The sequence below is a fragment of the Haematobia irritans genome, chromosome 2 (genome assembly GCF_050003625.1).
Source record: "Haematobia irritans isolate KBUSLIRL chromosome 2, ASM5000362v1, whole genome shotgun sequence".
NCBI lineage: Eukaryota > Metazoa > Arthropoda > Insecta > Diptera > Muscidae > Haematobia > Haematobia irritans.
In genome coordinates, this window is record NC_134398.1 from 8,516,050 (window position 1) to 8,532,612 (window position 16,563).

The 16,563-nt window shown below is 29.6% G+C and overlaps 1 protein-coding gene across 1 annotated transcript in view; it reads right to left on the minus strand.

The window, feature by feature from the left end:
- Positions 1-2,220: 2,220 nt before the first annotated feature.
- The window catches only part of wb (wing blister), a 326,545-nt gene continuing 312,202 nt past the window's right edge, over positions 2,221-16,563 (minus strand). Inside the window, exons 16-19 of the mRNA XM_075293261.1 lie at positions 14,288-14,906; positions 10,761-10,894; positions 10,464-10,692; positions 2,221-3,362 (exon numbers count right to left, since the gene is read on the minus strand). Coding sequence (XP_075149376.1) covers positions 3,205-3,362; positions 10,464-10,692; positions 10,761-10,894; positions 14,288-14,906 — 1,140 coding nt within the window. The 3' untranslated portion in view covers positions 2,221-3,204. The remainder of the gene's footprint in view (positions 3,363-10,463; positions 10,693-10,760; positions 10,895-14,287; positions 14,907-16,563) is intronic.

Genomic DNA, 16,563 nt, shown 5'->3' on the forward strand with positions numbered 1-16,563 from the left:
ATACATCAATAGGGTAATCAGGTACGTTTACGGACTGCGTACTCATGATTACATATCGGCGTATGTTAGGGACTTCTTGGGTTGTAGTTTTGATAATGTTATAAAGATTAGGCTGGTGACACTATTTTATAAAGTGTACAGGGCTGGAAGTCCACAATATTTACTATCTCATTTTCAGTTTGGTTCATCTGTCAGATCGCATTCCCTGATATGTCCCCGCTTTAATACGCTAATAATGCAGAATTAATTCGAGGTAAGAGTATGTCGTATCTGGAATGTATATCTTCCATATGAGGATAGACATTTTGCCCATTCAGTTCAGGAGTTTGCCGACAAGATGCTGTCTAAATTGTAAACCCTGCATATCGAATAAAAGGTTGATAGTGGGTAAACTTTTTTTTTATTTTTTGGGGGAAACGTTTCATATCCATGAACATTCTATTTTTTTTTTTATTTTTTAGTGTTAAGATCTTTTTACCTTCCATTATATAGAAGTGAATCTTAGTGCCATAATACATTACTCTGTAATCGATTTGGCCCTTTTAGGGCTTATAGATTATGAATAAATATTGAATTGAATTGAATTGAAAAATACAATTTTGACAAAATTTTCTATAGAAATAAAATTTGGACAAATTTTTTTTACAGAAATAAAATGTAGAAAAAATTTCCTATAGAAATAAAATTTTGACGAAATTTTCTACAGCTATAAAATTGTGCCTAAATTTTCTATAGAAATGAAATTTTGATACAATTTTCTATAGAAATAAACTGTTGAAAAAATTTTCTATAAAAATAAAATTTTGACGGAATTTTCTATAGAAATACAATTTTGACGAAATTTTCTATAGAAAGAAAAATTAAACAAAATTTTCTATAGAAATAAAATGTTGACAAAATATTCAGTAGAACGAAAATTTGGCAAAATTTTCTACAGAAATAAAATTTTGACGAAATTTTCTATAGAAAGAAAAATTGAACAACAATTTAAAAATAAAATTTTGACAAATTTTTCTGTAGAAATAAATTTTTGACAAAGTTTCCACAGAAATAAAACTTTGACAAAATTTTTTATAGAATTAAAATTTTGATAACATTTTCGATAGAAATAAAATTTTGACAAAATTTTCTATAGAAATAAAATTTAGACAAAATTTTCCGTCGAAATAAAATTTTTACAAAGTTTTCTAGACATTGATTAAAAGTTCTATAGGAAGAAAATTTTGACAAAATTTTCTATAAACATACAATTTTGAAATTTTTTTGACTAGATATAAAATTTTGACAAAATTTTCTATTGAAATAAAAGTTTGACAAAATTTTCTATAGAAATAAAATTTCAACAAAATTTTCTACAGAAATAAAATTTTGACAAAATTTTTTATAGAAATAAAATTTTGAAAAATTTTCTATAGAAATAAAATTTTGGTTAATTTTTCTATAGAAATAAAATTTTGGTTAATTTTTCTAGGAATTAAAATTTGACAAAATTTTCCATAGAAATAACATTTTGACAAAAAATTATATAGAAATAAAATGTTGACAAAATTTTCTATAGAAATAAAATTCTTGTGGCAACCGGGAACCCCCTACGATGAAATTTTCAAGGAATATAAAAATTAGTATTACGACCAATTCTTTTTGTATCCTCCACCATAGGATGGGGGATATATTAATTGTGTCATTCCCTTATTAGCACATCGAAATATTGGGATTAGACTCCATAAAGTAAATATTTTTGGTTGTGGTGAAATTCTGAGTCGATCTAGCGATGACCGTCCGTCCGACGTTAAAATCAGCCTTACTTACGAACGAAACAAAGTACCCACTTGAAACTTGGTACCAGTAGTTGTAGCATGGTAATTAGACGATCAAATTTCAACCGAATCGGATGTTTGCTAGTCCATGAAGTTCAGGAAGTAAAATCTGAGAATCGGTTTATATGAGGGCTATGTGTAATTTCTACCAGAACGAACGAACTACTCGAAGAGGCTCCGCAAGGATATAAGAAATAGCCCTCCTCGCCTTAATCGTTTTTCTATTTATATTAATAAAATTTTCCAAGAATACTTACCATCATTTATCATTTAATGGACTCAAAAGAAAAAAATGATAATTTTGTGTTTACTAATTTTATTCCAAAATATATTTTTTCTTATAAATAGTATTTGTATACAAAAAATAAAAAAAAAAATAATAATAAATAAAAAATGGCTTTAATATTTGGATTATCTGAAAAGACATTTAACTTAACTTAATATAAGGTCAGATGAAATTATATACAAATGTTCGATGAATATGTATATAAGTAAAAAATAGTGTAATAAAAATAATAGTAATAATAGTCATTCTGTACATATCTATACCTAACAAGAGATTCTTAAGATGCTAAATATACATACTTTACATAAACATATCATATAATGATCGAGTAAATTTTAAAAGGTGGTTGTCTAGACTAAAATTTGTCCATATAATTAAATTACATACAAAGTAAATCGTTAACAAATAAAATATATTTATTTGTTAAATATTTTTATATATTTTTTTACTCGAATTATTGTAAAGATTTTTTTTTGATGAGGCCATGACACAAGAAAAATAAATAAAAAATTATAGATAATAAATAAAACAAATAAAATTATATCAAATAATTATAAAGCCTCTACTACTTAATCTATTGCATTTTGGGAACGATATGATATTGAAGGGGACAACTTAAAAAAAATACACATTTACATTTAATTCTTACAACAACAAAAATTACACATATATAAATACACGATTGCAATAAAATGCAAACACTGGTTCGTAAATTTTCTTAAAATTTTACTGTAAATGGAAATCAGTAACAAAAGTTTTTTTTTTGGAAAAGTTTTTCCATGGAAAAACTCTAGCAAAGCTTTTTTTTCTCACAAAACTACAAAATTGCTAAAAAGGCTTTAGAAAATACTTTGAATAAAGTTTTAAAGCCTTATATGGCCAAATCGAAAAAAAAGAGAATATTTTTGAAATTCTCTTTCGTTTGTTTTCCTAAGCTTTTGTGAATTTTAGACTTTTTGTTTAAGTTCTAAATAGATCTAAGCGTATATCTTTTGTTTTTGTTTCGTTTAATTAAAAGTTAAGTATATGGCAGTTCTTTTTTTTTTTAATATGGCATCACATTTCGATAGTCGTCTCCTTGTATTTTTCTCAGTGTCGTACTCAGCTATCAAGATTACCAGTTACCAGACATTCACTTAACAGGACATTATGTAAGGCATCCATATCAATCCAATCCCTTCGTTCATTTCGTATGGAGACATTGCGTATACATCCCTTAAAATTCTCTCGGGATAATAGGGAACCACTTGAGGCGATTTCTGTGAGGGGAGGAAAAATATATAAAAAAAACAAAGAATTCAAAAATTTATTGATTTATTTACTAAAAAAATATAAGAAAATTTGTTTTCTCCTTCCATGGACTTTTTAAGATGCTCCAAGAACATATAGAAATTTCATGTTACAAAATCCTGTTAAACAGTTCCGCCATTTCGTTGAGATGGCGAAACAATTCAATTTCCATTTATCATGTACACTCAAGTAAATCATTCATATTCCGATAAATATTTTTAGCACTATTGAGGGTTAGAGATACCGTTGGGGCATTTAATTGAGAAATTTTTCACATTATTTTAGATGGCGATACTTTTGTGCCCCTTTATTAATTTTACATTATTGTGCGTCTATTTACCCAGCTGTTCCACTTCTTAAAAAGGCCCATTTATACCACAATGTTATTTTTTTGAAACTTTTATGGCGAAACAAATTCAATATTTACCTCTTGTCAACTATTCGTCTACATCAAAAATTTTCTGAGAACGTTTTTATTTTAAAGTAAGCAAATATTTTTTGACATAATCTTCGTGGCCCAGATTTGATTCAAATTCAGCTTCGTATCGGTACAGCGTTACCATTGAGAATTTCCAAAAAAATGTTAATTGCAATAAAATGTCGCAAACTAATTTCAAAAAAGTGGCAAAAAAGTTGCGCTCGTTTTTATAAAGGTGGGTATTAAGTTCGAGTTTAGCCGCTAAAATCGTAAATTTTACCCGATTACTTTTCTTTAATAATCCATTTTAAGGAATACAAATTTTGTGAAAATTTGCTTTAGGATATATATAATGAAATGTGCAACAAATATGTATAATTTTATGACTTTTTTTACAGATTTAGTTTTCACTTGAGTGAAAAAATTACGATTTAGCGGCTAAACTCGAACTTAATACCCAAAGGAACAATCCTAACTAAATGAAGTTTATTCTAAGGCATTATGACGACGTGTTATTTTATTGGGTCTAAATAAACCCAACAATTATTTTATCTCATTTTCATCGTAAATCAATCCTTAAAATTAACGCTTAAAATAGTGGCACATTGGCCCAACGATAACCCCGAATCGGCGTCACGGTTGCCACTCGAGCCAAAAATAATCTACCAAAATATGAAGAAAATTTTACCAAAAAAAAACTTATTTTATGTTGTCAAAATTTTAGTTCTATAGAAAATTTTGTCAAAATTTTATTGTAATAGAAAATTATGTCAAAATTTAATTTCTACAGAAACTTTTTACTACAAAAAATGTTGTCAAAATCTAAGTTCTATAGAAAAATTTATCAAAATTTTATTTTAATAGAAAATTATGTCAAAATTTAATTTCTACAGAAAATTTTGTCAAAATTTTTTACTAGAACAAATTTTGTCAAATTTTTATTTCTATAGAAAATTTTGTAAAAATTTTTATTATAGAAAATTTTGTCAAAAATTTATTTCTACAGAAAATTTTTTCAAATTTTTATTTCTATAGAAAAATTTGTGAAAACTTTAAACTTTCTTTAGCAAATTTTGTCAAAATTTTATTTAAATAGAAAAGTTTGTCAAAATTTTATTTCTACAGAAAATTTTGTAAAATTTTTATTTCTATAGAAAATTTTGTCAAAATTTTATTTCTATAAAAAAATTTTGTCAACATTTTATTTTAATAGAAAATTTTGTCAAAATTTTATTTTAATAGAAAATTTTGTCAACATATTATTTTAATAGAAAATTTTGTCAAAATTTTATTTCTATAGAAAATTTTGTCAAAATTTTTTACTACCGAAAATTTTGTCAAATTTTTATTTCTCTATAAAATTTTGTCAACATTTTATTTCTATAGAAAATTTTTATTTCTACAGAAAATTTTGTCAAATTTTCATTTCTATAGAAAATTTTGGGAAAATTTTAGTTCTTTGCTGCAAGTAGAGGATGCTGATGAGGAATGTGGTAATTCCGAAACGTGCGTCCATCCAACCATCTTGCAGTCTATAGGGCTTTGCCCAAATAAATTTGACAAACATTCTTTTCCTCTGTTGGTTAAGCTACTCTTGTAGTTTAGTCAATGTATGGTTTTAAGCTGAAATAAAAAACAACAACAAAATTTTAGTTCTATACAAAATTTTGTCAAAATTTTATTTCCAAAGAAAATTTTGTCAAATTTTTGTTTCTATAGAAAACTTTGTCAACATTTTATTTCTAGAGAAGAAAATCAAATGTTTATTTCTATAGAAAATTTTTTTAAAATTTTATTTCCATAGAAAATTTTGTCAAAATTTTATTTTTACAGAAAATTTTGTCAAATTTTTATTTCTATAGAAAATTTTGTGAAATTTTTATTTCTATAGAAAATTTTGTCAACATTTGATTTCTTCAGAAAATTTTGTCAAAAAAATTTTTTTCACGTTTTTATTTCTATAGAAAATTTTGTTAAAATTTTTTACTACACCAAGGTTAGGTTAGGTTAGGTTATGTGGCAGCCCGATGTATCAGGCTCACTTAGACTATTCAGTCCATTGTGATACCACAGTGGTGTACTTCTCTCTTATCACTGAGTGCTGCCCGATTCCATGTTAAGCTCAATGACAAGGTACCTCCTTTTTATAGCCGAGTCCGAACGGCGTTCCACATTCCAGTGAAACCACTTAGAGAAGCTTTGAAACCCTCAGAAATGTCACCAGCATTACTGAGGAGGGATAATCCACCGATGAAAAACTTGTTGGTGTTCGGTCGTAGCAGAAATCGAACCCACGACCTTGTGTATGCAAGGCGGGCATGCTAACCATTGCACCATGGTGGCTCCGTGCACCACCAAATTTTGTTAAATTTTTACTTCTATAGAAAATTTTGTTAAAATTTTATTTCTATAGAAAATTTTGTGAAAATTTTAGTCCTATAGAAAATTTTGTCGAAATTTTATTTCCAAAGAAAATTTTGTAAAATTTTTGTTTCAGTAGAAAAAATTCAAATGTTTATTTCTATAGAAAATTTTTTGAAAATTCCATTTCTATAGAAAATTTTTCAAAATTTTATTTTATTAGAAAATTTTTTTCAAAATTTTATTTCTATAGAAAATTTTGTCAAAATTTTATTTTTTTTTTTGAAAATTTTGTCAAAATTTGCTTTCTTTAGGAAATTTTGTCAAAATTTGATTTCTTCAGAAAATTTTGTCAAATTTTTATTTCTATAGAAAATTTTGTCAAAAACTTTTACTACAGCAAATTTTGTCAAATTTTTATTTCTATAGAAAATTTTGTCAAAATGTTATTTCTATAGAAAATTTTTATTTCTACAGAAGATTTTGTCACAATTTTATTTCTCTACAAAATTTTATTTCTATAGAAAAATTTGTCAAAATTGTATTTCTGCAGAAAATTTGTAAAATTTTTATTTCTATAGAAATTTTTGTCAAATTTTTTTTCTATTTCTCTGTAAAATTTTTTCAAAATTTCATTTCTATACAAAAGAAAGCAAATGTTTATTTCTATAGAAAATTTTTCATTTCATTTTATTACTACAGAAAATTTTGTCAAATTTTTATTTCCAAAGAAAATTTTGTGAATTTTTTTTCTATAGAAAATGTTGTCAAAATTTTATTTTTATAGACAATTTTTATTTTTATAGAAAATTTTGTCAAAATTTTATTTCTATAGAAAATTTTGTCAAAATTTTATTTCTCTACAAAATTTTATTTCTATAGAAAAATTTGTTAAAATTTTATTTCTGCCGAAAATTTTGTAAAATTTTTATTTCTATAGAATTTTTTGTCAAAATTTTATTTCTCTGAGAAATTTTTTTAAAATTTTATTTCTATAAAAAAGAAAGCAAATGTTTATTTCTATAGAAAATTTTTCATTTCATTTTATTTCTACAGAAAATTTTGTCAAATTTTTATTTCCAAAGAAAATTTTTTGAATTTTTTTTTTCTACAGAAAATGTTGTCAAAATTTTATTTTTATAGAAAATTTTTATTTTTATAGAAAATTTTGTCAAAATTTTATTTCTATAGAAAATTTTGTCAAAATTTTATTTCTATAGAAAATTTTGTCAAAATTTTATTTCTCTACAAAATTTTATTTCTATAGAAAAACTTGTTAAAATTTTATTTCTGCAGAAAATTTTGTAAAATTTTTATTTCTATAGAATTTTTTGTCAAAATTTTATTTCTCTGTGAAATTTTTTTAAAATTTTATTTCTATAAAAAAGAAAGCAAATGTTTATTTCTATAGAAAATTTTTCATTTCATTTTATTTCTACAGAAAATTTTGTCAAATTTTTATTTCCAAAGAAAATTTTTTGAATTTTTTTTCTACAGAAAATGTTGTCAAAATTTTATTTCTATAGAAAATTTTGTCAAAATTTTAATTCTATAGAAAATTTTATCAAAATTTTGTTTCTCTACAAAATTTTATTTCTATAGAAAAATTTGTCAAAATTTTATTTCTGCAGAAAATTATGTAAAATTTGTATTTCTATAGAAATGTTTGTCAAAATTTTATTTCTCTGTAAAATTTTTTCAAAATTTTATTTCTATAAAAAAGAAAGCAAATGTTTATTTCTATAGAAAATTTTTAATTTCATTTTATTTCTACAGAAAATTTTGTCAAATTTTTATTTCCAAAGAAAATTTTGTGAAATTTTTATTTCTATAGAAAATGTTGTCAAATTTTTATTTCTATAGAAAAATGTATTTCTGTGCAAATTTTTTTCAAGATTTTATTTCTATCAAAAAATGTTGTCAAAATGTTATTTCTACAGAAAAAATTCAAAATTTTATTTCTTTAGAAAATTTATGAAGTACAGTCGAAGCTCTGTTTAACGAATATCCCATTTAGCGAAAATCCAATTTAACGAACGTCAAAATTCTTAACATTGAGTATTCTAAATAACGAACAATTGAACAAAATTTACGTTCGATTTAACGAAAAGGCTTTTAATCTTAAGAAAATAAACAACAAAAAATCAGCACTATTTGACGATTGTGAGAATGGCTTAAGTCCTTAGGAAATGTCCACAAAGTACGTCATTCCCAAGATATTTAGATTCCATTAAAATGTTTGAAAACACATATTCAATGGCCGGGTAACTGGTAAAGTTAGGTTAGATAGAGTGACGCAGCTTCGCTACGGCAAATGGATCTACAACAGAGCCACAGGACTACTCCCTGGTGTGAATAGACCAGTCCCAGTTCTGGCCGAAACGTATGGAAGGGACCGGTCACTTCAACACGGGTTTGTCATTGACGGGGATAAATTTACACTGCAGGCCACGGATTGGACTCATTCCAAACTACATAACCTGGGAGAACTTAGTAGGACTAGACAGGTCCTCATGAACCAATCTGGGACAAACCCTTAGGTACCGGTATTATTTTGATCATCCAAACTGCACCAGAAAGAAAAACTTTTGGACTATGTTGGCCCATAGGTAAATGTCTACATCAAATAAAATTTTAAAATAAAGAGAGTATAGAAATAAATAAAATATATGAAAATTTAAAAACTACGACAAACTCGAGCACTGGTACTAGTCCTGTGATAGGTTCGTTAGTGGCAATATTTCGTAGGATTGCCAGTTGAACAAGTGGTGAATTTTTCTCTTAATAATGAGTGCTACCCGATTCTATATTTAGCTCAATAACAAGGAACCTCCGTCTTATAGCTGAAGAGAAACTATAAAATACACAGGTATGTCAACATCATTAGTGAGAGGGATAAACTACCGCTGAAAAACTTTTTTGGTTCTCGGTCGAAACGGCAATCTAGCGTTGAGAGTACATCTATGCCGACAGGAGCAGCAGAGTAATGGTGTATGTAGGGCGTTTTAGGAAGATGTTACTATGAACACTACCTATGCCTGGCCCATCTTGAAACCGGGGACTGGAAACAAATTAGGCAATTCGTCTAAGAAGTTAAGAGCACACAAATTATGACATTGGTGTATATAGGCCCCCATACGACAACGAATCTTGGATCCTCTTTTCAATCTAACCTAACCTAGATATATCAAGTTCATCAGGATTATTTTAAGTATTATTTTTTAAGTGTCTCTGTGCTTTAATTTTTTCAAATGATTATGAATTTTTACTCATCTGGTAAAAAACTACGATTTTCAATAAAAGTTAACATTTAATATTCCCGTTCGATTTAACGAATTTTTCTAAATAACGAAAGAGCCTGACAATATATCGTTCGTTAAACCGAGCTTCGACTGTATATCTTAGTTGAAGAGGAATATTTTGCAAAATCTACTAAAACATCGAGAATTCTACCAAACAGTTAAAAATCTACCATTTTACTGCGACCGCCACTTTTTGTGCCAAGTTTTAGACAATCTCAACGGTAACGTTGATGCGAAATCGATTTGGATCATATCTTGCGAAGTACATAAACCGGAGGAGGATGCCTTTTTCGCCATATGGAGAAATATTCGCCTTCTGCAGAGTATGTACTTTTCCACTTTACCTTGTCTCCCTTGTGGATTCATGTTACGTAGATTTCGCGATCATTCCCAAATTTTCCCAAATTGCTGTTAAAAAGCATTCTATATCTTTTTTATCCTCAGCGGAAGCAGTTTTGGGGGGACTAGGAAGGAAACATTTTAAACCAATTTTCTACAAAAGCCATCCGTGGATATACGAGATTCCACATGCTATTAAAATAAAAATGCAAAGTCAAGCTGGTGTATACAGTAGCTGTATACGAGAATGTACTAAGAGAATTGCTCAGGCGGTGAAGGCAAGTATTTACCGGATCACCTTGTAATTCCAATTCAGAGGACCTAATCCTTGATTTTGTATTCTGTTCCAATCAGACTTATTTTGAGCAAAATTTTGGCAACAAATCTACTCTAACTCTACTTATTAGAAATTGTTCACTGACTTTCTAATTTCCTAACATGTCCCAGAGCGAATGATAAGACAAGAATGACTTTTGTTTTAGAATATCTATACTAGGGATTGTAATTTGAATCACAAGGACGATTTTTCGACCTTCTCAATTTCTCAAAATTTTGAAAAGCCCACTTTTCGAGCTTTAAAATTTTTGAAAAAGTTTAAATTTTGAAGTTTTTTACTTTGTTTTTTTTTCTAACATTTCTACGGGACTTACCTGGTATACCTCCAATATATAAAGGCGATTTTGTTTGTACTTTTCCACTAGATCTCTGCTGAGCCACAGCTATTGTTGCCGGCATTTGATCTATCCTTAGGGCGATCTGTTCATAATCATAAAGAGCTGAAATATTATGCCACCTATTGTCACATAAAGCATATTTAGTGGGTAACAGAGATTCCACACGGAATGGATTACCATCACCCAAATCACAAGAGAATACAACCTAGAGAAATTTTTGTTTTTAATTATTTGATATTGAAGAATGGGAATAACGTTGCTTCTTAAACATACATTTCCATTGAAAATTTCTAATGAAATTGCTGGAAATCCCGTGGGTTCTGTTATACTTAACAGTATACCAGATAATTCAGATGTTCGAAATTCCATTTCCAATTCTAGATATTTACCAACATGGAAGTTACGTTCTGTAAAGGGGGACATGGAATTTGGAATGAAAGTAGTTGCGATAAAAAGGTGAGGAAGGTATGGGAGAAAGCTTTAAGGCCAATACTGTTTTCTACTTTTACACTTTTAAGGATAAGGAAAGCTTACACTAACAGAAAAAAATCGTGAACGGATGGTAACAAACTAAAACGAAAACGTTCACGAAAAATCAAAACGAAATGTTCATGATTTCGTCCACGGGCGTTTACGAATTCATGAACTTTCATTGCTATCGTTTTTCTTTGCCCATGAAAATGCTTAAAATATTCGTTAGGCGTTCTTATGGCAACTCCATCTTCGAGTTACGGTAACTAGTTTTTTATGTTTTATAAATTCGTAACCATTACAATGCATGGTGTCACTTTAACGTTTTCAGATTGACACTGTCCGTTCTCCGTTTGATACCTCATGTATGTTGATTCACTTTCATGAACGGATCGTTTTGAAATAAGCACGAGTTCATCATTTTTTCTATGTGCGTAAGGCCGGTACTAAGTTCGTGTTCCAGAAGGGGGAAGTTAGTTAAGGTTTTTAAGGTTTTTCTTAATTTTTCCTTTTTGTCCAAGAATGTGATAAAGAAATGTTACCTAAAAATTTGCGATATTCACGTGGGAAACACGAACTTAGTACCGCCGTTTAATTTTGAGCCAATTCACAATTTGTTTAATTTTTTTAAATTTTAATAATTTTTTATTTAAATAATTTCTTTTATTGACCAAAGTTTTAAAATTAAAGACTTATTTCCACACTAAAAAAAATCATAGAAATTTTTTTGGAATAAAAAAACATTCAATTAAAAATTTAATTGATCCAAAAAAAGAAATTATTTAAAACAAAAATCAATCGCCAAATTTAATTTTTAACAATTAATATTTTAATTGGATCAATTAATGTTTTAATTTACGTTAGTGATGGATGTTATCATTTCTCTGAGTGAAATATTTTAATTAAATTGAAGAAAAAAAGTGTTTTTTTTCGATCACACCATGCCCGAAATCTTCTCGAAGTCGATTTTGAGTGTAATCGCGATTGATTTTAGTACATTTGAAGAGACGAAATATCGACTATCTTTTAATGGACAGTTAATTTTATGTAAAAATAATAAAATTCAAAGTAAACTAAAAACATGCTCCAATGTTTATTATACCCTCCACCATAGGAAGGGGGTATATTAACTTTGTCATTCCGTTTGTAACACATCGAAATATTGCTCTGGGTCGTGGTGAAATTCTGAGTCGATCTGAGCATGTCCGTCCGTCCGTCCGTCTGTTGAAATCACGCTAACTTCCGAACGAAACAAGCAATCGACTTGAAACTTGGCACAAGTAGTTGTTATTGATGTAGGTCGGATGGTATTGAAAATGGGCCATATCGGTCCACTTTTACGTATAGCCCCCATATAAACGGACCCCCAAATTTGGCTTGCGATTGCTCTAAGAGAAGCAAATTTCATCCAATCCGGCTGAAATTTGGTACATGGTACTAGTATTGGTTGGTCCATATCGGTCCACTTTTACGTATAGTCTCCATACAAACGGTCCCCCAAATTTGGCTTGCGATTGCTCTAAGAGAAGCAAATTTCATCCGATCCGGCTGAAATTTGGTACATGGCGTTAGTATATGGTCTCTAACAACCATGCAAAAATTGGTCCATATCAGTCCACTTTTACGTATAGTCCCCATATAAACGGTCCCCCAAATTTGGCTTGCGATTGCTCTAAGAGAAGCAAACTTCATCCGATCTGGCTGAAATTTGGTACATGGTGTTATTATATGGTCTCTAACAACCATGCAAAAATTGGTCCATATCGGTCCACTTTTACGTATAGCCCCCATATAAACGGACCCCCAAATTTGTCTTGCGATTGCTCTAAGAGAAGCAAATTTCATCCGATCCGGCTGAAATTTGGTACATGGTGTTAGTATATGGTCTCTAACAACCATGAAAAAATTGGTCCATATCGGTCCATAATTATATATAGCCCCCATATAAACCGATCCCCAGATTTTAACTCCGGAGCCTCTTAGAGGAGCAAAATTCATCCGATCCGGTTGAAATTTGGTACGTGGTGTTAGTATATGGTCTCTAACAACCATGCAAAAATTGGTCCATATCGGTCCATAATTATATATAGCCCTCATATAAACCGATTCCCAGATTTGGTTTGCGGATCCTCTAAGAGAAGCAAATTTCATCCGATCCGGCTGAAATCTAAGAACCATTCAAAAATTGGTCCATATCAGTCCATAATTATATATAGCCCCTATATAAACCGATCCCCAGATTTGAACTCCGGAGCCACTTGGACGAGCAAAATTCATCCGATCCGATTGAAATTTGCAACGTGGTGTTAATATAGGGCCGCTAATAACCATGCCAAAATTGGTCCATATCGGTCTATAGTTACATATAGCTGATCCCCAATCACACAAAAAGTGGTCCATATCGGTTCATAAAATTTTATTTCTATAGAAAATTTTGTCAAAATTTTATTTTAATAGAACCTTTTGTCGAAATTTTATTCCTATAGAAAATTTTGTCAAATTTTATTTCTATAGAAAATTTTGGCAAAATTTTATTTCTGTTGAAAATGTTGTCAAAATTTTAATTCTGTAGAGAATGTTGTCAAAATTTTAAATCTTTTGAAAAGTTTGTAAAAATTTTATTTCTATAGAAAATTTTGTCAAAATGTTATTTCTATAGAAAATTTTGTTAAAATCGTATTTCTATAGAAAATTTTGTCCAAATTTTACTTTTTTAGAAAATGTTGTCAAAATTTTATTTTGTCAAAATTTTATTTCTATAGAAAATTCTGTCAAACTTAATTATATACGTATTTAATCGGCCATTTTAAATTTAATATATACCACGTATGGACTACGTGGTATGCATTACGGTATTAGGAAGTTTTAAGATATCTTGTCATCGGCAAAAGTTAGCACAACCCAAGTAATTCGATTGTGGATGACAGTCTTCAGTAGAAGTTTCTACGCAATCCATGGTGAAGGGTACATAAGCTTCATCCTGGCCGAACTTACGACCGTATATACTTCTTTTTTTATTTGTTTTTGGTTTCCACGTTAAACAAATGTGGGGTTGGTCGAATCACGAGTGTTCATAGACCGTTCCAATGTTTACCTTTTTTGTTTATACACATAAAACAGCTGTTAGATCCGCAAGTGAACGAAATTTCAATATTTTGCCCATGTGAACACTTTGAGATTTGTAATACTACGTTCACACTATGTACGAAATCTCATAGTGTGAACATAGTACAAAAATATTCTAGAACGTATTATAACATTTCCTATGGTGTAAATTAGTAAATGGCCTTAAAGCTTTCTCCATATACTTTTTGTTTATGTTTACTTACTATACACAGCATATGCATCGCCTGGAAAATATGATCCCCTTTCCACTTTGGGAAAACATTGACCTACATGTAAATGTTTACCTGGCCTAGCCAGATCTTGAGTACTATTGGCTATAGAGAATTTCCGAAGGCAACCTTTAAATGGTTCCAAACGAACTAAAAGTTCAGAGGGTATCTTTGGTGGATTCTCTGGTAAACCTCCTACGAAAATCACATTCGAGGCGGAAATCTTTTTTGGAATTTTCATTTGAGCTGATGTCTTCTGATCGGTGCGTCCTATTTCCACAGACATGGTTACCTTACGTTCATTACAAATTAATGTCACATGATGCCATTCTCCATCGTTCAATTTGGCATGCAAAGGTAATTCTTCTCTCCGGCGACCACGTACCACCAACAGAAGGTGACCATCTTTGAGCACAAGAGCCACATAGTGTTTTTGTTTCTCTTTCATACCGGGTGCCAGGAATATCAAACCATTTGGATAGAATGAACGAAAATCAAAAGAAATTTGGAAATTCTTTTGCCAGTAGTTGCGTAGGGGAGTTTGCAGTTGAGCATAGCTATAGGGTTCATCGCCGAATTTAAAAGCATTGGGCTCGTAAGAGTAGCTGCCAACCTAGTGGTGGGGATGAGGAAATTGAAAGGAATGAACTTAGGTAAAAGTTAAAATTGAATCCTTTATCAAATTTTCTAATATTACTGGAGATTATTGAGTATTTTTTTCTTTTGGTTAATTCTAAAACAGAATTTCATCTGAACTCAATATTTTAAAAACTTTTAAGATGGCCTAATAACCCAGCAAAAAAATTTTGGACGTTACTCTAAAGGCATAACTTTAAAATCACTTCCAAAAATGTCCTTCCAAAGTTGTTCCTTATTTTAACTACACAATAAGTTCTTTCGCTTTTTTCACATTTTTAATCAGTAATTTTAATTTTTTTTTTTTTATAAAACAGAGTAAGAATTAATAAAATGTTACAAATTATTACAATTCAGTCTACAAAAATCTTAACTCAATTTTGGAAGAATTGCAAATTTTTGAAAATGATTTACTTCAAATGATTCAGGCAAGCTTTTGAATACATTAAAAGTCACAAAAAAATATAAAAATTATTTATTTGGCAAAATGTCATAAAATGTCTTCATTCTCATCCAAAACACTTAATTCGGATCACTTCGGATTAGAGGTGTCCACGTGAAACGAAATTTTCGTGATTCGTGCGTGAGTCACGCTCATGACAACAGCGTGAGTGTGTGTGAGCATGATTAACAAACCAAAATGTCGTGCGTGAGTCACGAAAATGATATCTTCGTGTGTGTGCGTGAGTAACGAATTACACTCACGAAAATATTCCTGCTCACCAACATAAAACGCTTAAGAGTTAAATTCAACTACAATTCTAGTCACCCCTGGGATGTTAAGAGTTTAATAACACTCTCGATTTTAATAATGCTCATGTTTTCCGACACTTCGGTAAGGTAAATTAATCATAAAATTATTCGTGAGTCACGGTATTTTTCGTGAGTCACGACGTTTTCGTGCGTAAGTACATTTTTTTTTTCGTGAGTGTGCGTGAGTACAAATTTTCTTTTCGTGAGTGTGTGTGAGCGTGAGTCCTACCAAAAAATATTGTGCGAAAGTGTGCGTGAGTATGATTTTTCAGTCGTGAGTATGCGTGAGCGTGAGTAAACTATTACTCACGTGCACATCTCTACTTCGGATCAGTGATGCCAATTCAGTGCAACGGCTGTTGGAATGGTGGACATCCGACCTGTGACAATCCCATGTTAAAATCATCGCTTGTGCGCCAATTTTGCATCACTTCCGGATCCAAAAAGAACAATTATACTACTTTTCTGGCGACGCTATTATTTGCACAAAATCTGCATCATTTTTTAGGTGTGATCTGTATTCAGTGTTTTGGTTGTGAAAAATTTAAAAAAAATTGTGATATTTTGCTATATAAATAATTTTTATATTTTTTTTATGATTTTTTATGATTTTTTAATGCCTCAAATATTTTCAAAAATTCCAAATTATATAAGAATGGATTTATCTTTTTATACCCTCCACCATAGGATGGGGGTATATTAACGTTGTCATTCCGTTTGTAACACATCGAAATATTGCTCTAACACCCCATAAAGTATATATATTCTGGGTCGTGGTGAAATTCTGAGTCGATCTGAGAATGTCCGTCCGTCCGTCCGTCCGTCTGTTGAAATCACGCTAACTTCCGAACGAAACAAGCTATCGACTTGAAACTTGGCAC